General features: G+C 38.9%; 1 protein-coding gene across 2 annotated transcripts in view; it reads right to left on the bottom strand.

Moving 5' to 3' along the window:
- Positions 1 to 313: 313 nt before the first annotated feature.
- LOC126198923 (septin-2) overlaps positions 314 to 25,618 on the bottom strand; it is a 64,110-nt gene continuing 38,805 nt past the window's right edge. For both annotated transcript variants that reach the window (XM_049935556.1, XM_049935557.1), the window contains exons 7-9: positions 23,738 to 23,865; positions 13,457 to 13,630; positions 314 to 2,760 (exon numbers count right to left, since the gene is read on the bottom strand). In XM_049935556.1, coding sequence (XP_049791513.1) covers positions 2,581 to 2,760; positions 13,457 to 13,630; positions 23,738 to 23,865 — 482 coding nt within the window. In that variant the 3' untranslated portion in view covers positions 314 to 2,580. The remainder of the gene's footprint in view (positions 2,761 to 13,456; positions 13,631 to 23,737; positions 23,866 to 25,618) is intronic.

Raw genomic sequence — 25,618 nt, 5'->3', positions numbered from 1 at the left:
ACAGAGCCAATGACAGAGCGGCAGGAAGACAATATGTTTGGAAGCAGGTGACATTGTAACATTCTCACATTAGTATAGAAGCAAAATCCGATATGTATTCGCATAAAAATAGCTGCATTCTCAGGTCCCGTGGTAACCACGACCCCAGAAATCACAAAATTGTCGCAAGAAACAGCCAAATATTTGTAGCAACAAAGATGTAAATTTCACAGCTGTGCCATTATTATTATTATATTATTAAAAATAGTGACGTCACATATGACATGGTTAGTAAGCAAAAAATTTAGAAAAGAAAACAATCTGCGAAATAATGTAAACTATTTCCATTTGTTTATTTTATTTCTTCTTGTCTTATCAAAATGTAGACAAATTTAGAATAGGTATAATGCAAACTTTTTAGGCAGATACTTTACGGGGGGAATTTGAAAAGTCCGTGCAAAGTCTGGCGCATATCGAAGGACATGTTTAGTTACTAGCATCTTTGGAAAGAACGCACACCAAGGTTCAGCCATATTAGTCTATTTCTTTTTGTTTTGCATTTGTGTGACTCAAGGAAGTCGAGTGATTATCAAATAAAGGACAAAAAAGAAATTCGTGTGGTGATTAAACATTACTTTATGAAAGGCAAAATGCCTCAAGAGACTCTGCACCTCTGATTAGAACAGTTTATAAGTGGTTTCAAAATTTTCCTAGTAGCCATATGGGCACAAGTGATGCTGAACATTCTGGACGCCTTTTGGAGGTTACGACTCCAGAAATCATTGATAAAATCCATGATATGGTGATGGATGACAGAAGAGTTAAGGTGCGTGAGATTGCTAGTGCTGTGGGCATCTCGAATGAACGGGTACATAATATTTTGCATAAACATTTGGATATGAGAAAGCTATCCCAAGATGTGTTCTGCGACTGCTCACACTTGACCAAAAACTGAATCGTGAGGTGTTGTAAGGATGGTTTGCAGCTGTTCTGGAAGAAGCCGCAGGACTTTAAGTGACGTTTCATCGCTGTGGATGAAACATGGATACATTACTATACTCCTAATACCAAACAACAATGTAAACAATGGGTTACCAAGGGAGAATCTGCACCAAAAAAGGTGAAGACCATTCCTTCGGCCGGAAAGGTTATGGTGACTGTCTTTTGGGATTTGCAAGGGATAATCCTCATCAACTATCTGAAAATGGGTAAAACTATTATAGGTGCCTATTATTCATCATTACTGGACCATTTGAAAACCGAGCTGGAAGAAAGACGCTGGCGATTGGCTCACAAAAAAGTCCTTTTCCATCACGACAATGCACCAACACACACCTCAGCAGCTGTGTTCACAAAGGTATTAGAAATAGGATTCCAACTCGTTTCACATCCCCCCTATTCTCCAGACTTGGCTCCCTCAGACTAATATTTGTTCCCAATTTGAAGAAATGGCTGGTGGGACAAAGATTTTATTCAAACGAGGTGGTGATTGCAGCAAGTAATAGCTATTTTGGAGACTTTGGCAATTCCTATTTTCAGAAGGGATTAACAAATTAGAACAGCATTGGATGAAGTGTACAAGTCTAAAAGGAGAATATGTCTAAAAATAAAAAAGGTTTACCCCAAACATGTAAGTAGTTTTTATTCTTGCACAGACTTTTCAAATGTCCCCCATATGTCAATAAAACAGTTTGTCATTAGTCAGAATACATCAAAAACAAATTTTTCTCCAGAAGTCTCTTAAAAACAGAGAGAGAGAGAGAGAGAGAGAGAGAGAGAGAGAGAGAGAGTTGCCTTATAATAAGAGCCACCTTATACTTGGGTAAATATGGTAATTTACAGTTCTTTACCTCCTCTCAGGAACTAGCAAGGAATTGGATAGCCTCCTTTGAGAAGAATGCCATAAAATTCTATTGGTAACTATTCTGGTGTGCACTGATTGCCAGCAGTTTCAGGGTGTCTTTGATAGACACAGTTTATATTGCAGTCACAGTATTTTGTCCCATTGCTAGTAGACACTTGCATGATATTTCCTTACACTTAGACAATAGTTCCTTGATAAATAGTTTTAAATTTGTGTCATTCTGTTCACTGTGGTCAAGAAGATATGCATACAGAATTCCTATCCCTCCCTCCAAAAATCTATTACCAACACAACGAAATTTGTAGTTAGGTACACTATTTCTACAACTGCAAATTATGACTTTATTTGAGACTGATATAAAGGTAAAAATGAACAACTTTTTTCAGTAACATAATAGTAAATACTACAGAAAATGACATCAGAATAAAATACTGTTACAGTTCAATAAATAATCATCTGGAATGATAAAATGATAACTTCTATGCAGATATCACAGATAGGTAGGCAAAGAAATTAGTATGAAAATACTGAATGTGCAATATTTGAATATAAATTTATATTATAAATGATGTGCACTTATTTCTGAGTGCAATTTGAAGAAGTAGGCAATACAATATCCATATAAAACTACTAATGTTAATAAAATAACTCTAATTCATAAATTCCACATATAAATATCTCTGCATAAATAAATCATTGTATATGCTATAAAAATTATAGGTAACGTGTCATGTAACTTATTTCTTCTTGCTTTTCCCAAGAGTAAGGGTGTGGTGACTGGAAGACATCTGCTGCTGATACTGCTGCTTCCTCCGGTTAAACTCAATTATTTCATCTTCCAGCTTCTTTCTGGTTTCATCCAGTTTCCTTTTTTCTTCACCATGCTCCTTCTTCAACTTATCAAATTTTGCATGAAGCTAAAACATACAGGAAAAAAGTATTTAACAATGTAAAGTGAAATGTGTTTGCTGATAACTTAATAAAATACAACATATAAATCAAAGATACATTTCCATCAATGGATACTAAACACTGTTAAGAATTATGGGTTTGCTTAAATGGAAAAAGTACACAAATAGTGACCTTATCATATATTTTCTGCATTTTGTGTCTTATTAAGTCTGATGCTTTACACATTCAATTACGAAAAACTGATGTTAAGTACTTAATTCACCACCCGACTCTGTATCTTTTGTAATGTTTACCTAGAGTAGTTCCAGTGACTGATGTTGAACAGAATAGTGGAAATAAACTGCACACAGGAAACAGGTACAAAGGGTGAAGAAATGGACCAACATTAATGGAAAACAAGTTATAAGACTACTAGACCAAAGGAAGTGAGTATTGAAGAAATTGAAGAGTTGCAACTAGAATGACACACCAGAAACCTGCTACATATTCATCATTCTCTAGCAATATGAAAATATATGTACAATTATTTATTCCATAGTCCAATTCAAGGATTACTTACTTGTAATCATGTGCCTAAAATATATGGATAGAGGAAATAACATTAAAACTGTACATTTAAAAATACTCTGCAACAGCTTTGGTAAATCTGTTCATTATAAAGAAATGTGCGAAGGATACTTAAAGGTGTGAGTCTCCTTCATCCACTGGATTATACCCCATAACAAAAATTTGAAGATTAACAGTGGTGATGCAGCTGGTGATGTTGCAGCTGACGCAGCAATAAATTCAGCCAATATATTATACATATGGTGCACTCAGTGTTTAGTCTAGACATCTGAGGATAGCAAAATTGCACTCCACCTTCCTTACGGGGTAATGCCAGTAATTCAAATATCTGGATGAAGCACTTGCTATAACTGTGATACACACTCAAAGGAGACGTTATATTTCAATTTCTATAAGCTGTAGTAGAAGTGTACTTTTCCACAATGGATTTTCCAGTCAGTTTAAACAAGGCACAAAATCACCAATACAATTCTTTACATGAAGGCAGTGGCAGTTAAGAAACAGATAATAAACAAATAATTTGTAATAGTGCATTGTAGAATCTCTTTCAATATGACCACATTTCTATGTCCATGTCTCTTGTCTGTGCACCTCTTAGTACTACTATACTACTGACTATAGACATTAACACCATGAACTCTGTATGCATGATATTCACAATGCATGAAATGAATTCTCCCACGTAGACAAGAGAGATAATGTGATACACCTGCAAGAAGTATACTGAAAATTATGCAAGCATAAATAATAGTTACAAGTAAGCAAAGGTATGACATCAAACAATAAAGGTTGTTTAGGAGCAGGTACTGGACAATTTTGTTATGATAAACAAAATTTCATCTTTGTCACAGGGTGAAAGATGAAAGCCATTTCGTATTTGATTTATATTCACAATACAATGAAGATGTAAATTCCACCTAACAAAACTGAAAATAGCTGTTACTGATTCAGACAACTCAAATTTCACAACACTAACAAGGGAATCATTTAGTAGTAAGAGGACCCAGTGGACAGCCCATCAAAAACATAACACAGATCAAGCATGAAAACAGGAAGAAGGTGTACGGAACTGTAAAAAAAAGTTAAAAACAGTGAATGGTCCAAGGGCAAGCATGCAACATGGGGCAGCATGCAAGAGCAATGGCATCGTGGTTAAGCAGTCACGGTGCTGAACTGCCATGCAGGATGAGCCCTTTTAAAGCTCCCTTGTGTCAATCTCCCCCCCCCCCCCCCCCTACTGTTCGCTTTTTTCAAATTTGTGGCTGTGTCACAATGTAATGTGCGTTTGCAATAGCGAAGTATATAGAAGGGACCTATGATTATTCTGCACAACTACTCTATTAGAATCCGAAAGGAAGTGGCTTTCAAATAATAACCACAAACATTTGATGACAAGTCAACTGAATCTTCCATGGGAAACATGTCAGCTGTATCATACATTGCATTAGGGGCAGTACATGTGTCGTATGATAGGAATCTCTTACAGATGCACCTAATTTGTACGCTTGGTAAAGTGAGTGAGATATGCCTCCTTGCCAGATTTCAGTGTTTGTATGAATGTGAATATGATCACTCCCACGGAAATGATGAAAAAATAACAGTTTGTCACATAAGCTGCAACAAATGAATGCAAAAGTTTCACAATCACAGAGCTTCTCTGCGCTCTGTCAAAGCACACGTTTCTAATGTTTTTGACATTGTGTTCCATTATGAAAGCTTTGACTCTTGAATTCTTTTGCTGTAATATAGTTCAAACCTGTTTATTTGTTGTTTTCATTTCCGTGAGACATGTATTTGGTACCTCACCCGCTCTCACTATTCATCTCATTTACTTGCGACAATAACATATTCTTACCACATGACTCATACTTTATAACCAATGTATAGTATGACAACTGCCAAGACTACAGAAAGAGAACAAACATTTCAATGACTGGATGCACTATTCATAATGTTGTGAAAAAATAAATAAATAAAATAAAAATACATGGTTCAAGGGAGTTGTGAACACAGCTCGTCCGCTTTGCAGTCCAACAACATGACCACATGACCATGATGCCACTACTGCTGTACAATGCCTCTCAATATTGGATTTGTAAATTTTGGCCTCTTCACTGTTTCTTTTCACTTTTTTTCCACAGCTCAGTACACCTTCTTCCTGTTTTCATGTTTGATCTGTGTTCAGTTTTTGATAGACTATCCACTGGGCTTCGTCATCTCCATGTAAATACTGCAACCTACACCCTTCTGAATCTGTTTAATGTATTCATGCCTTGGTCACCCTCCATGATTTTTACACTCCACGCTTCCCTCCAATACTAAATTGATGATCCCTTGATACCTCAGAACGTGTCGTACCAACCGATATCTTCTTCTAGTCAAGTTGTGCCACACATTTCTCGTCTCCCCAATTCTATTCAGTACCTCCTCATCTAATCTTCAGCAATCTTCTGTAGCAACACATTTCCAAAGCTTCTATTCTCTTCTTGTCTAAACTATTTATTGTCCATGTTACACTTTCATACATGGCTGCACTCCACACAATTACATTCACAAGACTTCCTGACACTTAAATCTAAACTCGATGTTCACGAATTTCTGTTATTCAGAAACACTTTCCTTGCCAAAGCCAGTCTACATTTTATATCGTCTCTACTCCGACCATAAATTTTGCTTCCAAAACAGCAAAACTCATCTACTACTTTAAGTGTCCCATTTTCTAATCACATTCTTCAGCATCATTTGATTTAATTTGATTACACCATTATCCTCGTTTTGCTTTTGTTGATGTTCACCTTATAACTTCTTTTCAAGACACTACCCATTCTGTTCAACTGCTCTTCCATGTCCTTTGCTGTCTCTGACAGAATTACAATGTCGTCAGCAAACCTCAAAGTTTTTATTTCTTCTCCATGGATTTTAATTCCTACTCCAAATTTTTCTTCTGTTTCCTTTACTGCTTGCTCAATATACAAATTGAATAACATCAGAGATAGGCTACAACCCTGTCTCACTCCCTTCTCTACAACTTCTTCCCTTTCATGCCCCTTGACTCGTATCCATCTGGTTTCTGTAAAAATCGCAAATAGCCTTTTGCTCTCCATGTATTTTACCCCTAGCACCTTCAGAATTTGAGAGAGAGTATTCCAGTCAAGATTGTCAAAAGCTTTCTCTAAGTCTACAAATGTTAGAAACATAGGTTTGTCTTTCCTTAATCTATCTTTTACGATAAGTCGCAGGGTCGGTGTTGCCTCACGTGTTCCAACATTTCTACGGAATCCAAACTGATCTTCCCTGAGTTCGGCTTCTGCCAGTTTTTCCATTCATCTGTACAGAATTTGTGTTAGCATTTTGCAGCTGTGACTTATTAAACTCATAGTTTCATAATTTTCTCATCTGTCAACACTTGCTTTCTTTGGGATGAAATTAATATATTCTTCTTGAACTCTGAAGGTATTTTGCCTGTCTCATACATCTTGCTCACCAGGTGGTAGAGTTTCGTCAGGGCTGGCTCTCCCAAGGCTATCAGTAGTTCTAATGGAATGGTGTCTACCGTATTTACTCGAATATAAGCCTCACTCGAATCTAAGCCGCACCTGAAAAATGAGACTCGAAATCAAGGAAAAAAAAATTTCCCAAATCTAAGCCGCACCTGAAATTTGAGACTCGAAATTCAAGGGGAGAGAAGAGGTTTAGGCCGCACCTCCAAATCGAAACAAAGTTGGTCCATTGTAATATGAGACACAATTTAGGTCGAATGAATGACGATACAGCTACAGTAGTTTGGTTCGAGTCGTAAGCTTAGCAGTTAAGCTTTACCAGGTAGCCATTGCTATGCGTCAGGCGCTCCGTCCGTATTTATACGGGTACTCTTCCTTTTTCACGTGCTTCGTCTGGTTTGAATCTATTGCTTATTTTGCTTCGATCTGATAAGTTCCGTTTTCTTTGTTATAGGTGTTTACGTCACTCTAAGCTGAAAATACATTACTGTACTGTGTCATGCATTGTTTGTCGCATTCTGATAGTGCGTGTTTACGGACTGTCGCCGCTCGCGGCATGGCTTGCTTTTGTGCACGCTACCGCCGCTTACAATTAAAAAAAAAAAAGAGAGGAATCGTCTCATTAGCGAAACAATGGCAAGAGACTGCTATTTGTTGTTACTTACACTGCTGCTTTCTGTGATAATGATCAACAAGAACCAAATAATAGACTGCGTATGATAAGACATGTTCTGAACGAAAGTTTAGCGAAAATTTTTCTCCGTTTGAAAATCTTTGCGGCCGCTTCTTTAGTACCTCAAATTCTGCACAGAAATTAGAGTCATCTTAGATTTGAAAATCTAGTCAGTTGCCATGCTTCATTTCTGACTGTATCACTTAATACGAATATAAACATGACATGATATGTATATTCTTCCGCTTTTGCTGTTGTCTCACTCTAGTTTCGTAGTTTATTAGGCAGACAGAATTTAAATGAGATAGCAGCAAACACGAAAGAATACATGGCAAAATGTTTATATTCGTATTATTCTTATGGTGAAGTGAATACTGCATGTGATTCACAATTCATAAAAGTTCCTATTAGCAACCATCTCTTCTCACAGATAGGAAAAATTTCAGAACGTAGAGTTGGCCATATTGACAAACATCCCAAACAGTCTTGCCAGTCGGATTTTCGTAGTACATTGAAATTCTGCTACATTCGAAGATGAACAATACGGAGTTTGTATTTACTTCGTTGGATAATATATGAAAATGCAGTGGTCGAAACTCGGGGCGGAGAAAAAAAGCTCGTCTTCCACCTTTTTTTAAGAAAAAAAAAATTTTTTTACTGACGCAGAGGTTTTGGCGCCAGTATTTATCTTTGTGCCTACAAACCATGCCTGTGTAGCGCTACATATATTCGACAGCAGAAGTTCGTTGTGGCGGCACCTACCAACATTTTTCAGAACTCCCGCTTGCTTTGCACTCGATTCTAAGCCGCAGGCGGTTTTTTGGATTACAAAAACCGGAAAAAAAGTGCGGCTTAGATTCGAGTAAATACGGTACTCCTGGGGCCTTGTTTCGACGTAGGTCTTTCAGTGCTCTGTCAAATTCTTCATGCAGTATCGTATCTCCCATCTGATCTTCATCTACGTCCTCTTCCATTTTAATAATATTACCCTCAAGTACATCGCCCTTGTACAGACCCTCAATATACTCCTTCCACCTTTCTGCCTTCCCTTCTTTGCTTAGAAACGGTTTTCCATCTGAGCTCTTGATATTCATACAAGTGGTTCTCTTTTCTCCAAATGTCTCTCTAATTTTCCTGTAGGCAGTGTCTATCTTATCCCTAGTGATATGTGCCTCTACATCCTTATGTTTGTCCTCTAGCCATCCCTGTTTAGCGATTTTGCACTTCCTGTTGATCTCATTTTTGAGAAGTTTGTATTCCTTTCTGCCTGCTTCATTTACTGCATTTTTATATCTTCTCTTTTCATCAATTAAATTCAATCTCTCTTCTGTTACTCACAGATTTGTACTTTTTACCTACTTGATGCTCTGCTGCCTCCACTATTTCATTTCTCAAAGCGACCCATTCTTCTTTTACTGTTCTTGTCAATCGTTCTCTAATGCTCTCTCTGAAACTCTCTACAACCTCTAGTTCTTTCAGTTTATCAAGGTCCCACTTCCTTAACTTCCACCTTTTTGCAGTTTCTTCAATTTTAATCTACAGTTCATAACCAACAGATTGGAGAGGGTCCACATCTGCCCCTGGAAATGTCTTACAATTTATAACTTGGTTCCTAAATCTCTGTCTTACCATTATATAATCTATCTGAAACCTACCAGTGTCTCCAGGCCTCTTCAACGTACACAACCTTCTTTCATGATTCTTAAACCAAGTGTTAGCTATGATTAAGTTATGCTCTGTGCAAAATTCTACCAGTCGGCTTCCTCTTTCATTCCTTATCCCCACCCACTACTTTTCCTTCTCTTCCTTTTCCTACTATTGAATTCCAGTCCCCAATGAATATTAAATTTTCATCTCCCTTCACTATATGAAAATTTTTTATGTCTCATCATACATTTCTTCAATCTCTTCATCATCTGCGGAGCTAGATGGCATATAAACTTGTACAGCTGTGGTAGGTGTGGGTGTGGTAGGTGTGGGCTTCGTGTCTATTTAATTACAATAATGCGTTCACTATGTTGTTCATAAAAGCTTACCCGTGCGCCTATTTTCTTATTCATTATTAAACCCACTCTTGTATTACCCCTATTTGATTTTGTATTTATAACCCTGTATTCACCTAAACAGAAATATTGTTCCTCCTGCCACCGAACTTCAGTAATTCCCACTACAGCTTTAACCTATCCATTTCCCCTTTTTAAATTTTCTAACCTACCTGTCCGATTAAGGGATCTGACATTCCACGCTCCGATCTGTAAAGTGTCTGTTTTCTTTCGCCTGGTAACGATGTCCTCCTGAGTAGTCCCTGCCTGGAAATCCGAATGGGGGACTATTTCACCTCCGGAATATTTTACGCAAGATAACTCCATCATCATTTAACCATACAGTAAAGCTGCATGCCTTCAGGAAAAATTACAGCTGTAGTTTCCCCTTGCTTTCAGCCGTTCGCAGTCCAGCACAGCAATATGGTTTTGGTTGATGTTATATGGCCAGATCAGTCAATCATCCAGACTGTTGCCTCTGCAACATCTGAAATGGCTGCTGCCCTTCTTCAGGAACCATTTGTTTGTCTAGCCTCTCAACAGATAACCCCCCAATTGTAGTTGCACCTAAGGTACGGCTATATGTATCGCTGAGGCACCCAAACCTCCTCAACAACAGTGAGGTCCATGGTTCATGGGAGGAGGATCCACTGGGCTAGCTTACCATTAAATCTGAACGGGGCATGATAGGGAGTTTCCCTTGTAGGTTACAAATGTGTAGCTTACCGTACGAGGTAGTACAGATACCGTATAATGATATGAAACATTAAAAAGAGAAATTACAGAAAAATGACTTTACCCGACAAAATGATAACTGAACCATAGCAAATGCTAAAGCTGTAAATTAGTTCAAAGCTGATGAGTGGTGTTCAAACTTGCTAATTACTATAATCCACATGTAAAAGGCAGCTATGAATGTCTACTAGGTTTGTAAAATGGTTAATGACTGATCTGTTTTTTATTTCCTCTTTTACTGATGAAGAAATGGGTGGTAGACATTTTTTTATTAATCTTCTGGTTTTTTCCTTGGTGTTATATTGTTCTCTTTTCTTCCGCATCCCATTTTCTGACAAATATATCAAGAAATTTTCTTCTTGTTAACAAAGTTTTCTTTACAGATAATCCAACCCAGAAATGGACTAATAAATTTTACATTCACTGTTTACAGTCACATTTGAAACACATTTTAGAATGTCACTGGAAAGTGTAATGTTAATTTCATTTTCATCTTGATATCTGCTTCCAGTTCTTGTTTTTGTCTTTTTCCCATTAACTGTACCACTGATGAGTTTTGCAGTCAACTACTGATAATTACAAGATCTCAAGAACACTGTCATTCTGGAAGATACTTCTAAGTACAGAATGAAGCAGATCACCAGGAATGCTGCTCAGAGCTGCTCAACCCAATAACGACTTTTCTTGTTTGACTGATTTAACCAGTGGATGATGAAGTATGAGAATCTTCCATTAGGCTCCTAAGTATAGATGTCACTTTATATGTTAATATTGTACTGGTAAGTCCTGAATGAAACACAAGTAAAGGTGACTACACCTCATATAGCTGAGGCACTGAGCGATTGTTTAGCAGGCTCACAAACAAGACTGGAAATGGTGCTGACCTTTTGGACAATGTTCTTTGAAGCTAAACACACGCTGGTTTCAAAAACCTTTTGTGTCAGGTGAAGTGAACCATCATTGCATACATTTTCCAAAGGGGAATACAATAAAATGAGTTAGAATACAATTTTAAACATGGCTGACACCCATAACTGTAAATAAATTTTCAATATATAAGAATATAATGAAAAGGGTAGTTGCTGCTCATCATACGGTGGAGGTGATGAGTTGCAGATAAGCATGACACAAAGACCGACAAAAGAGCTTTCGGCTAACAAGGCCTTTGTTGAAAAAAGACAAACCGTGTGCGACAGCCCCCCCCCCCCCCCCCACACACACACAACCACAATCTCTCTCAGCTGAAGCCAGCCTGCGAGCAGCAGCGTATGATGGGAGAGACAAGTGGGTGGGAGTAAGGAGGAGGCTGGATTGGGGAGGGGGGGGGGAGGGAGGGGGAAGAGCAGCATCCTGTTATGCCTCCCTGTCTCTGCCCCAACCTCCTCCTTATGGGAGAGATGGGAGAGACAAGTGGGTGGGAGTAAGGAGGAGGCTGGAATGGGGAGGGGGGGGAGGGAGGGGGAAGAGCAGCAACCTGTTATGCCTCCCTGTCTCTGCCCCAACCTCCTCCTTACCCCCACCCAGTTGCCTCTCCCATCACGCACTACTGCTCATCGTTTGGCTTCAGCTGCTAGCGACTGTGGTCACGTGTGTGCGAGTTACATTTGCGCATGCGCACGTGTGTGTGTGTGTGTGTGTTTGTTTTGACAAAGGTCTTGATGGTTGAAAGCTCTTGTGAAAGTATTTTTGTTGTGTCTATCTGCAACTCAGCATCTCCGCTATATGGTGAGTAGAAACTATCCTTTTCACAATATTGTTACATTTCCTCCTGCATTTTCCACTGCTTGTTTTTCAATGCACAAAGTATACAACTACCCGGCTGCATAAGTTTAATGTAAAAGACCTTGACCAGGTTTCAGTACCAATATGAGTATCTTCTTCAGAAGGAAGTTACATAAACTGCGTGATGTTAAAATTGTAAACATACATGATGAGCAAAAGAGCTCACATCAAAATAAGGAATAAAGTCCTCAATGGAAAAAGTAAAAATTGTTACACAAGTACAGCTTGTTGTCGACTGTGTGAAACCAAAGAACAGGGGGGAGTATTCAAGTATTTGGTTGGAAGTTGGATTACGGAAGACATGCATTGTAAACAGGACATCAAAGTCAGAATGGCATTGGTTAAAGAGGCATTTCAGAAGAAGTAAAGACTCTTAGCGGTTTGAATACCAAATTAAGAAAGTGACTAGGGAAATGCCTGAGGTGGATGGCTCTGAGCACTATGGGACTCAACTGCTGAGGTCATTAGTCCCCTAGAACTTAGAACTAGTTAAACCTAACTAACCTAAGGACATCACAAACATCCATGCCCGAGGCAGGATTCGAACCTGCGACCGTAGCGGTCTTGCGGTTCCAGACTGCAGCGCCTTTAACCGCACGGCCACTTCGGCCGGCTGCCTGAGGTGGAGTGTAGCATTGTATGGAGTAGAAACATGGGCACTGAGAAAGCAGAACAAGAGGAAAACTGAAGCTTGTGAAATGTGGATGTGGTGCAGAATTGTTAAGATTAGCTCGGCTGATGAAGTCAGGAATGAAGAGCTACAGAGAACAGTTGGAGGGTGTTGCTAACAATGAAAAACAGGAAACTAAACTAAATAGCACATAATTTGGGACAAGATTACCTTCTGATAAAGGCAACTGAAGGTTTCATTCTGGGGAATAAAGGGAAGGACAGAAGAAAATGGTGGATGACATGAGAAGGACACTACTACAGAATGAAGAGGAAAGCACGGGGTAGAGAAGTATAAAGAAATCTAAGGCCCCAGAAGGCAGATGACACTGTGATGATGAAACAAAACAAAAATATTTGGCTGTTCCAAATTAAATGGATGAAGTCTGAACAACTTTCGATGCACTGAAATATCTTTGAAATATTAATTACACAATTTTTTTATATGATAAACTTCATTTTGGAAAGCAGATGCTCAGTTTTGTTATTAAAATGAATGAGTGGCACGATTAGTCAAAATCTGGACCTACTTGCAAAATACCGTCACTAACCCAATTGCTCCCAGTACATACCTGTGTACAAGCTGTATAACTCTGCATTATTACAAAGTTGGAAAAAAAGTTAACAGTCGTAACTTAAAGGTTTGGAAGGAGATAAATATGGCAAGGTCCTGGATTTTACATGGCAGGCAATTAAGAAATGTCTAGCATAGTGCAAAAGATTTGTTGCATACCTCCTTTTCTGCCTCTCTCAATTCTGCCTCCTTCTCCTTTACACGTACCACAAACATCTGTCTCATCTCATCCTCTTTTTGTTGTAGTTCTTGAAGGTGAGTGCTGCGTTTTGTTTCAAATGTTTGCTGGAAACTTACAGGCTTGTTGTCAGAATCAACATCACTAAAGCCCATCTGGAATCATGACAGAATTTGTTATTATATATTGCACTGTGAATTCTTAAGGAATAATTGGATTTATAGCTACTGAAGAAAAGTGAAGGAGAAAAGGAAATGCAAGGGTCATTCAATAATGAAATAGATAAAAACAAACAGTGTGAAATCCATGTCGGAATAGCAAAGATATTACGAAAAGATATATTGCTACTCACCATAAAGATGACACGTTTGAGCTGCAGAAAGGCACAACAAGAAGACCGTTATATATAAGCTTTCGCCCACAGCCTTCTTCAGAAAAGAAAAATGCACAAATACTCACTCAAGCAAGCACACCTTGCACAAAGATGACCACTATCTCCAGCCAGAATGCAACTCAAATGTATCAAATGTGAGCAACAATCTGGAGTGGGCGATGGAATGGGAGGGACACCGATAGGGGAGGGGGGGGGGGGACTAGGCGAGGCAGAACATGGTTGCCATAGACAGCATCAGGAGGGGGGGGGGGAGTGGAAAGGAAGGAGAGGGACACAGAAGGGGAGTACACTGGCAGAGGGCAGCACCATCAAAGGCTGGGTGACCTGTGAAAAGCAGCCATGTCGTACCAGCTATACTGCAATCATTGCTCAGCTTTTTATATTGGTATGACTACCAACCAGCTGTCCATCAGGATAAACAGCCACTGCCAAAAATGAGCCAGGAACAAAGGGGACCATTCTGTGCCACAACATGCAGCTGAACATAATATGCTTGATTTTAATGGCTGGTTCACAACCCAGGCCATCTGTATCCTCCCTTCTACAATCAGCTTTTCTGTAGTGCGCAGATGGGAGTTATCCTTATAAGACATTCTCTGCTCCCAAAACCATTCCGGCGTCAACCTGTGATAACATACTGTCTCAACAGCCTCCACCCAACAGTTCCAATCCCTCTGTACTGGCACCACCTCGCAGTTCACCTCCCATCACCCTCACTGGGCACTGCTCTCTGCTGGTGAACCCACTGGACTTTTCCCTTTGTCTGGTCCTCTCCTCTCCACTCCCCATTCTCCCCCTCCACTTCCCCCACAGCCTCCCGACACAGCACCTAGCAGTCCTGTTGTGTTACCTGAAGTCCCCCTATGCAGTGCTGATTCCTCTTCCCCCACCAACATTCTACTATCCCTGCCCCTTCCTAGTCCCACTCCAGATTGTTGCTCCCATTCTGACCAGAGTGGCCGATGTATCGGTCACGTAGGTGTGAGATGTGCTTGCTTGTGTGAATGTGTGCGTATTTTTCTTTACCGAAGAAGGCTTTCGCTGAAAGCTTATATGTAACAGTCTTCTCACTGAACCTGTTTGCAACTCAAAAGGTCATCTTTACAGTGGGTAATAACCTTTCAGAATATTGTTGAAAAGACGAAAACATATAGTTAAGGCAATACCTAAAGCAAAGTACTGAAACTTTTGTAAGAATAAGTTGCAAATCTTGTTTGATTAAAACTTACATAAACATAACGTCTAAGCTCTTAGTTACGATGATGTATCTGAAAAAAGTACTTTTGAAGGACCGTGTTCTATGATCAGATTTTTATTTTTGGAAGGTGTACAACAGTTAGAAATATTTTCTCAGATGAAGGAACAATATGGTGCTAGCTGCATGAACCATCTGGGTCATTCCATGTCAGTTCAACCAGGCACTCCAGCTCAAAGTCTCAGATTTGACTGAAATTCAGTACACTAATTCTACCATGTGTGGAACACTCGTGTACAAAGTATTTGTTTCCCCTGCCAATTAGTTACAGAATTATGACTTGTGAAAGAAGGTGGCGCGACCCGGAAATTGCAACCCGCATCTGGCAATCTATCTTCAGACCCAGCTTCAGGTCTTAATAACTTTGGAACTATTCCACACAGTCCAGTGAAATTTTTACAACCCAATAGAGAACACACTCCATGAATCAAAACACCAACAACATATTTCTGAGGGAAAATAAAAAATTCCAAAATGTGATTAAAAAATGTAATACATTAAAAGGTACATATTGTAGGTGCCCTCTATGCCAAATATAATTCACTCAAAAAGGGTATAAATTTTTTTGTGGTAAGCTTAATGTGGCCTAAACACACACAGAACTCATCATGCCCATATCAGTCACAAAAACTGAGTTACATGCACACAAAAACACAAAAATTTGAAAAATTAGCTGAAAAACATGGATTTTCGAAGTGTGGTAGCACAAAAGGGAGAAATGGTATCCAAGCCAAATTTCACACTGCATAAGTAGACCATAATGATATATATCTCAAAATTTCAGCATGTTATTGCAAGACGTTTGTGTGCAATTGAAGTTGACAGACGTATTTGCTGATGTGGCCATTGTTCCACAACACAATTTTGTAAACAGATATCGTAAACTGTTCTGCCTCTTCTTATCCTGTCCCACAACTGTTTAATCACTAAGCAACAAGATATAGACAGATTAACACAACCTATCACTAATGTTTACTGCACCTTAACTGCTAAAAACCAGTTGATTGTGCTTCGAACAGAAGTTCTCCCACACTTTAGCTACTGTACTATGTACATTGAGTGGCAAATTTTACTGTCTTCCTGACACTGTGGTAGGAACTGGAACTGGAATATGTTCAAAAGGAATCCAACACCTGTCTGCCAAACGTGGCCAATGAAATGATCTTGCTGGTGCTATGAAGTTCACAAATACATCACCTTCTGCTTCACAGCACTCTGTAACACATCCTAAGTACCATTTGTCATCATAAACAGCAATAACATATCAACCTGGTTGTATGTTGCTGCTTTTGCTTCTGAATCCTGAGTCAGACACACTGTGAACACACATGTTGTGCATGAACCTATAGTTATAACCGGACAGTCTGCTCATCTGCACATTGTCAGAGTCCGCTAGAGAAAAGTGATGATGGCTCCTTGTGCCTGCACCAGTTTTAACATGTTCTAGTCTGCCTTTTAGCAACTCTTTGTCTGATTTCACCTCATCTTTCGAAACATAGAATGATCGTATGCCAGAGATATTTTTCTGTACCCAGGTAAATAATTGAAGAGGTGTTAGAATGTGACTTTCTGTAGGGTGCTGCAGACTAGCTCGTGATACCATGCGCTTAACGGTAGCACCAATAACATCACATACATTTTTACCATGACTTGTTGCGAAAAAATTCCATTCTGTGTGAATCTGAAAATCATGGTAACGCATGCATAAATTTTTGAGATTTTTACAGTTTTTGTACTGACTAGCTGCCCCATCACTGAAGTATTTCGCAAAATGTATGTGAGGCAGCTTGTTTTTCACATATGCCATGACAGTGCAAATGTGGGCATGAACTGCAATGGCATCATGAATTAAACAGTCACTAAAAACACGTTCATGACAGACACATCACCTGATTCACCTCTATAGTAAATCGCAAATGGCTGGAGAGTTGTTTGACTGTTGTCCCAGTGATATCGTTGGATGGCATCTTGAACTATAAATGCATAATTTTCAGAAAAGTCTAGTATCACTATAATTTCATCTTATTTCAAATTATCCTTACAAAACTGGAGATAAGCCGATTGTGCTGTTGCTCTGAAGCTGTGTGTGGGGTCAGTTTGTCCATTTTTTGACAACACATTTCAACAAAATCTTCCACTGTACTTTGCTTTGTTTCAAGACTTGTGCGATCCATGTGTGTCCATTGTTTATAAGAAACAAGTTCATCGTCATCCATAAAGAGTTCACCATATAGTTTGTTATTCATGTGTTCTGCAAGATTTGCCTTACCAGGACACTTTTGACACCTTTGTGTCATGCACTAGTAGGAACTGATGTCACACACTAGCAACTTCATTGCACCTTTGTAATCCAGACCAGAATCCTTTATAGCAGCAAACATCAGCTTAGCATTTTGATGGGTCTCTCATACACAAACATTTTGAGTGCCTCTTGCACTTACAGGCACAACCCAGTTTGGCCGAAGATTGAAAAAAGATGATAAACCTACTTTGGTATTGTGATACTTTTTCCTTGAATTCTACATATAGTTCTGATACGTTGCATAGCAACAGTCTTTTTCGCAACTGTACACGTACATTTCCCACTTTCACCATAACACTGTCTTTTTTTCCAGGCATTATTCGGCTGTAGTCATTATTTTCATAAAACTCCGACACTAGCACCTTTATTTCTGAACTCAATTGCTTACCCTGAGCCTGCTGAAGTTGTGGAAGCACTCCTTGCATTGCTTTTATTTTCCTAGCTTGCTTTGCCATATATGTAGGAACATTGAATTCCTTTGCAGTGTAATCAATAGACCAATAGACCAGCTGGAAGGTGCAAGAGTAAGGATAGCTACTTTTTTTCTGGCATGTGGATATGGCACATTTTTCTTTCAAATCATGCACAGTTTTGTCCAAATCAGAGCATTTCTGGCATGATTTCTGTTCCTTTGGAGCAGATAGTTATTCCTCTTCCACCATTAGTGTGTCAGCTATTTTGTGTTTTAATTCCATTTGAGCTTCTTATAGTTTTCTTCCACCATAGCTGGGTCTGTCTCTTTTCCCAACTTTGTGTGTCTTCATGAGAGAGAAACCAAGAGCAGTCACCGAAGTATTTAATTGCTCATCCGCTGTGGTAGTAGGTGGCTGATACTCTTCATCCCTGTCATGTAAATTATCAGAATATTCTTCATTTTTTAGCAGTGTAACACAGCTGGAACATAACTTTTGTCCTGGTTTCATGTTAAACCCCATGCACTGATTCACTTTCAATACTGATTTTATATCAATTTCTCTGAGGCTACACATCACTGTTTTCTTATGAATCCAAAATGAATCAAAACAACTTCTTCGTAGGAAAGAATACTTATCCAGAAACACTTTCATATGATGATAACAAACACTAAACCGAACGAGGTGGCGCAGTGGTTAGACACTGGACTCGCATTCGGGAGGACGACGGTTCAATTCCGCGTCCGGCCATCCTGATTTAGGTTTTCCGTGATTTCCCTAAATTGCTCCAGGCAAATGCCGGGATGGTTCCTTTGAAAGGGCACGGCAGACTTCCTTCCCCATCCCTCCCTAATCGGATGAGACCGATGACCTCGGTGTCTGGTCTCCTTCCCCAACCAACCAACCAACCAACAAACACTAAAGTTTCCTGGAACTGTACTTCTTGTGGCCACAGGGTGTATTCCGGATCTCCATGGCAACAAATCTTGGTCCGATTCATCCTGATCATACAGTACAAAGCGAATGCCACATTTTGTTCCATATGTTGTTTTATGACATTCAGATGCTTGTGCTCTACCAATACTGCAACTTGTTGAACAAAAGCACCACTAGTACACTCTTCTGCCTCCATACTGACTTTCCACAACAGTACTGAGCAGTCTGATCTAGAATCTTAAAAACATGTGTAACCTGTAATTGTTGCTTGTTTCCTTTGTTGTTCCTGCCTAACAATGACTCATTCTGTCCCTGAAAACTACCATTGTTTAACTTTCTGTTGCCTAATGGTTCCCAACAATTGCTGCAGCTTTATCTGAAACAAGCTGTCTGCATCATCACTATTACTTGCTAAATCATGTTAAACGTAACCAAATACATCTCTGTCAACTTTTTTTGTACACAAATGCCTTGCAATAACAAGTTGAAATTTTGCCACTTATTATATTATGGTCTACTACTTATGCAGTGTTTGAAATCTGGCTTGGATATCACTTGCCCCTTTTGTGCTACCACACTTAGAAAATCTATGTTTTTCAGCTAATTTTTCAAATTTTTGTATTTTCGTGTGCATGTAACTTTGTTTGTGTGACTGATATGGGCAAGATGAGTTCTGTGTGTGTTTAGGCCACATTAAGCTTACCACAAAAAAAGTTATACCCTTTCTGAATGAATTATATTTGGCACAGAGGGCGCTTACAATATGTACCTTTTAAGGTATTACATTTTTTAAATCACATTTTGGAATTTTTTATTTTCCCTCAGAAATATGTTGTTGGTGTTTTGATTCATAGAGTGTGTTCTCTACGTGGATGTTACTGGGTTGTAAAAATTTCACTGGACTGTGCGGAATAGTTCCAAAGTTATTAAGACCTGAAGTTGGGTCTGAAGTTAGATTGCCAGATGCGGGTTGCAATTTCCGGGTCACGCCACCTTCTTTCACAAGCCATAATTCTGGAACTAATTGGCAGTGTTCCACACTTGGTAGCACTGGTGTGCCAAATTTCAGCCAAATCTGAGACTATCAGCTTGAACATTTTCTCAAATTGGTTGAATTGACATGGAATGACCCATCTGAGTTATTATGTGTGGGTGGAAAAGTTTAAAAGCAGTCACAAAAGGATAACTGAAAAACACTATTCTGAACATCTGTCAAGCGTATCAACCATGGCATTGCAAGCACTTGTAAATTCGCTTATCCAAGAAGACCAGTAACTTACAACTGAACAAGCTGCTAACAAATGTTAACAGAACACATTCAACCACTCTGAACAAAGACAACTACTGTTAAGACTTGAACTTGCCATTCTTCACAAAGAAGACAGATTTCACATTTGCACTGAGATCAAAAATCACTTCAAAAGTCAAGGTAAAGCATTTTCTGAACAGGGTTTTAACTCGTGATGAAACTTGGATAAACCATTTTGTGTGAGAGTCCAATCATGAAAGCATGCAGGGAAAGCACCGTGAATTGGCTGTCCACAAGAAAATCAAAATGCAATCATTTGCTGGTAATATCATGTTAACCACCTACAGGAGTGCCTGTAACCTAATTTTTTTTTAAGCGGCGCTATCATCAACCTATACTACTAAAGCACAACCAAGATGATGATCAAGCCTGCGCTGAGGAGCGGATGTCCATGACGCAAAAGGAAACACACTTCTTCAAATAAATAAACCACTAAACCTCACGTGGCACAACTGACACTGGGAACTATTGGCAAATTGGTTTGGGAGCTACTACTTCATCATTCTTATGACCCTGACCTTCCACCTTTGGATTTTTATTGATTTAATTTAATGAAGGAAGTTTTGTGTGGGATTTAGAGTGGAACAGCAACAAACAGATTAAGGAAAAAGTACAAGCCTGAAGTAAAGAAATATTTCTCTGAGGGGACAGGAAGACACATAAGAAGATGGAACAAGTACAGAAAGTTTGTGAGAATTATGAGGAAAAATAGACAAAAGAGTGTTGATTTAACAAACCATGTTTACTGTATAGCTATTTGCCTATTTAATTATTGAATGACCCTTAAACTGAAAGGGATCCATTACCGACAAACCATGAACAAAACTCTGGAGAATGTAGCTCATAATTATTCATAATCACTTCCATTTTTTGCTGATAATGTTTCAGAAAAGAACTCTTCCAGAGCTAGAGCTACACATTACTTCTTTATATACTTAGTCGGTATCAATTTTAATGCTGAAGCCTCATTATGAAGCATTCAAGCTCACTGAGATTTGCATGCACAAACATTTAATAATGAGACTTAACCCTTGGAACTAGCTGTGACTGAATAAATACAGAAATAATGTGTAGCTGTGGAAGAGCAGTAGAAGAAATAGACTTATTTCACCATAACACGATGTAGTTTCCTAAATAAGAACTGAAAAGTAACAAAAGAGCTTTAGGTATAAATTAAGCATCAAATTTACAGTTGGCTCCCTTCTTTACTACTAATAGCACAGGGCAAGTCAAAAAGGAGTTTACAACTTTGGAGTGGTATAGAAATGTATTGAGATAACTAACAGAATCGGTAGATGTGTCATTTTATTGCAAACAACCTCAAGTTTTACACCACAGTGCCAAGGGTCATTTTAGTTTGATGAGACTACCATTTGTGATGCGGCAAACATCCCATGGGTAATCAATTTCTTCTCACACTCGTTGCGACAAATGAGGTGTAACTTGTGAAACAGCAGCTTAGATTGCATTTTTCATGTCAGCTAACTGTTTGGTAGGAGAGGAACATACACACAGTCTTTAATGAAACCACAGAGAAAGAACTCCAGTGGTGTCAATACTGGGGAGCAAGGTAGCCATTCGACTGACCCTTCACAGCCAATCCACTGACCTGAGAAGCGATTATCAAGAAAACCCTGAGCTTCTGAACTTCTGTGAAGAAATGAGGTGGTGCACCATCTTGCTCGTAGTAAACCATCCGATCTTAGTCACATTTACCGATCTGTGGAATTAAAAAGTTTTCAAGCATATCCAGAGACACAATACCAGTGACAGTTTTCTCCATGAAGAAGAAAGGGCCTTACACTTTCAATTTGCTAAACACACAAAACACATTAACTTCAGGGCTGTCACCAATGTATCCCATGGTTGCATGCAGATTTTCGCTGCCCCATATTCTGTCACTGATACAAAACGGTGTCTCATCACTGAAGATTATTGTATTCAGGAATGTCTCACTGTCCTCTCTCTCATGCATTATTTCCACAAAGAATTCCCCACAGGTAACCTTATCTGCATCACTACTGTGCTGTGCTATTGAGAATCTGTATAGTTTCAAGTGTAAACATCTACACAGTACTCACCAAATAGTCATTTGTGGAATGCCAGTCTTGTGAGATGCAAGTCGTGCAGATTTTTGTGAACCTTTTTGACAATCATCAACATGCGGGCGACTTGGTGATTTAAAATGAAAAACCCAACTCAACAAAGTTCTCGTGCCAAGAGTAAATTGTAGGGACACTTTGAGGTGCTTTAACATATTCGGTGAGTAATTTACACCGAACAGTTGTTGCAGAGTCTGTTTCATGAAGCCAAAACACACAGCGAGCATGCTTCGGACCAATGAAAGTAGCTATTTTAACTTTGCGCTATGCCAGGTCTCCTGGTGGTGGACGGGGTACTGATGCACAACATGAGTCAAACTTGAAGTTATTTCCTACAAAGTAACACATCTACAGATTCTGTACATAATCACAATGAAATTCTATATCTCTCCAAAGTTGTGAAGTCCTTTTGACTCATCCTGTAAATTAACTTTCTACTGTTCACTAACCAACTCTAGCCACACTATACAATCAATCCTCAACTATCATCTCCAATAGGAAGAAGTCAAAATACTTTCAATTGGAATGAAAATTAATCTTTTGGGAGTCCTTTCACTGTAAGTTACCCATTTAACCATTCTGCATAAACGTACTATCTGTACACACAAATGGTTAAAAGAAGTGAAGGTTCCATTGGGTAACTGTATTGAGAATTATAATATTGTGCAAATGAACAGGCTGCTGTTAATTATCAAAGAACTAACTTTTCTAGAAAACCAAGTTGTTTATCAGGACTTTCATTTTTCAGTCGTCACTACTTATAATAATTCTCCATTGAAGAGGGTCTTGGGACTTTACAGGTTTATTTACTGTTCATGTTTGTGATAAATTAGCTAACAAAGTTGTCTATGAAATTTCAGCCTAAATATTCAATTGCAGTCACTACATAAAACATAAATAAAGCAAAGTCATCCAAATAGATAAAGGAAATAAGAACCAAAAAGCTCTCAGAAAGATGTTAACAGCTTTCAAAGATTACTTTAGAAAGTATGTAAGTCACTGTGGAATCTTTCACACTGAACAAGACACACAATGGTGTTTACTGAGATTGAAATAAAACCACCACTGAAAAATAGGCCATTTTAATCTGTTATTGCAATTGTATAAAAGCGTACAAGACTTTGCTGTTTAAATCACTGCATCCAGTATTTTACTTACCAATGCTCATTTTAACTGAACACTATACATACGCCGAAGTCTGAAAGCAAATTATAATTCTGTAAGTATTTGTACCAAGAGTGCATACTGATTGTACTTATTGCACCCAGCTAAAAATTTCTCCTCGTTTTCTTCTCTTTGCAACTCAAACAGTTTACATTGCTGCTGTCAATAATGATTTGTCTTAACAGTAATTTAACTGTAGGACCTCCTCATAATACAGATGAACAATGGGGTAGCGAAAAGGAAACCATGCCCACAAACTTAGGGTGTCAATCCAACATGGTGATTAAATTTGTAAACTTGATTAATTTAACAGCAAGATTCAAAGTCAACTTATTGCTTTATTCTCTTAGTAATTGACCTAGTGAAGGGAAAATAAATTTAGCATACCTGTTCCAGGCGCTTTTTTCTGTACAATTCATAGTGTCTCATATGTGTCTTCTCTCGCATATCTTCCATATTAGTTCTTATTAACATTTCACGAAGTTTCACAAAGTCACAATGAGATTCATTTTCCACTGCAAAGAAAAATGTTAACATTTCAATGAACATTCATGTAAAAATATACATGTACCAGTGCGATGGCACAAAAAATTTATTCATCAAATATACAATTAGAACCAAGCAGTGAGCAAAATCAGTCTTTAAAGAATAGTAAATAAGGGGGCAGGAGGAGAAGGGCTAGGGAGAAAGGGGATGGGAGAGAGGGGTGGGGGTTGGAGAGAGGGGGTGGGGTGTGGGTGTGGGAGAGAGGCGGTGGGTGGGGTGGGAGGGACGGGATGGGGATGGGAGAGTCATGGGGAGTGGGAGAGAGAGACAGGGGTGAGTGGGAGAGAGAGACAGGGGTGAGTGGGAGAGACAAGGTGTGAGTGGGAGAGAGAAGGGGGGGAGAGGGAGACAGAGAGAGGGGGAGTGGGAGTGTGGGGAAAGGAGGGGAGTGGGAGAGTGGGGAAAGGGAGGTGGCTGACAATAGGACATGGGGTAGAAAGGGAGAGATTATCATTTTACAGCCTGACTTGAAAAAAGTTGGTAACTTGGCACAGCAGTCTATTTGGTTTGTCTACTGAGAGAAAGGGAGACTGGATTATTATCTAGCTGATGTTTGACGCTCCTGTGATAAAAGCAGTGCTTTTTATTTTTCTTGGATCCTCAACGCATTCTCTCCCCGTCTATTACCTCCTGGTCCTTACCTCCCTTAGCTACTCTCTTCCCTGCCCTATCTTCCTTCATTTATAGGTATTTGTCAGGATTTTACTGTTTATGTATTTATTCATTCATTCATTCGATTTTCAACCATAAGTGACTATTCCCATTTTTTGCTCTTCTCACTTTCTTCACCGTTCTCTCTTTCTTTCCACTTCTTAGTCTTCAATTGTGTTATTATTTACACCTTCTTCTTCCAATCCATATCTCATTCTCTTGTCACGTCTGAAATAAACGTAGCATAATACTCACTAATGCAATATTTTGATAGCCTAATCTCTACAATGGAAACAAACTCTATGACAATATTATGCAAAGTGAAGAGGAAGCAGATGAAGATGAGATGGAAGATATGATCCTGCAAGAAGAATCTAACAGAACACTGAAAGATCAAAACCGAAACAAAGTCCTCAGAATATTTGGGATCTTTGGGAGAGCCATCCATAACAAAACCGTTCTGCCTGGTGTGCAAGATATATGAGACAGGTGAAATACATCAGACATTGGTAAGAAAGTAATAATTCCAATTCTAAAGAAAGCAGGTGCCCACTGGAGTGAATATCACTGAACTATCAGTTTTGTAGGTCACGGCTGCAAAATACTGACACGAATTATTAACAGAAGAGTGGGAAAACCAGTAAAAGGTGATCTTGGGGAATTGAATTCCTGAAAAATGCAGGTAAATGCAAGACAATAGTCATCTTAGGACTTATTTTAGAAGTTATGTTAAAGAAAGGCAAACATATGCCTATAGAATTTGGAGACTTGGAGAAAGGTTTTGACAGAGCTGACTGGAATACTGGAATACTCTCTTTGAAATTCTGAAGGCAGCGGGGATAAAATTCGGGGAACAGAACAGCATGCGCAACTTGTACAGAAACCAAACTGCAGTTAGAAGAGTCGAAGAACATGAAGGGGAAGCAGAAGTTGAGAAAGGATCCACAATTTTATTCAATCTGTATACTAAGCAAGCAAGGGGAAAAAAAATTGGAGGAAGAATGAAAGTTCATCTCTGATGTTTCTTGACAAAATTTTAATTCTGTCAGACAGCAAGGGACTTGGAAGAGC

The sequence above is a fragment of the Schistocerca nitens genome, chromosome 8 (genome assembly GCF_023898315.1).
Source record: "Schistocerca nitens isolate TAMUIC-IGC-003100 chromosome 8, iqSchNite1.1, whole genome shotgun sequence".
Lineage (NCBI taxonomy): Eukaryota > Metazoa > Arthropoda > Insecta > Orthoptera > Acrididae > Schistocerca > Schistocerca nitens.
The sequence above is the reverse complement of the archived record's forward strand: the minus strand, read 5'-3'. Positions and strand labels throughout refer to the sequence as shown.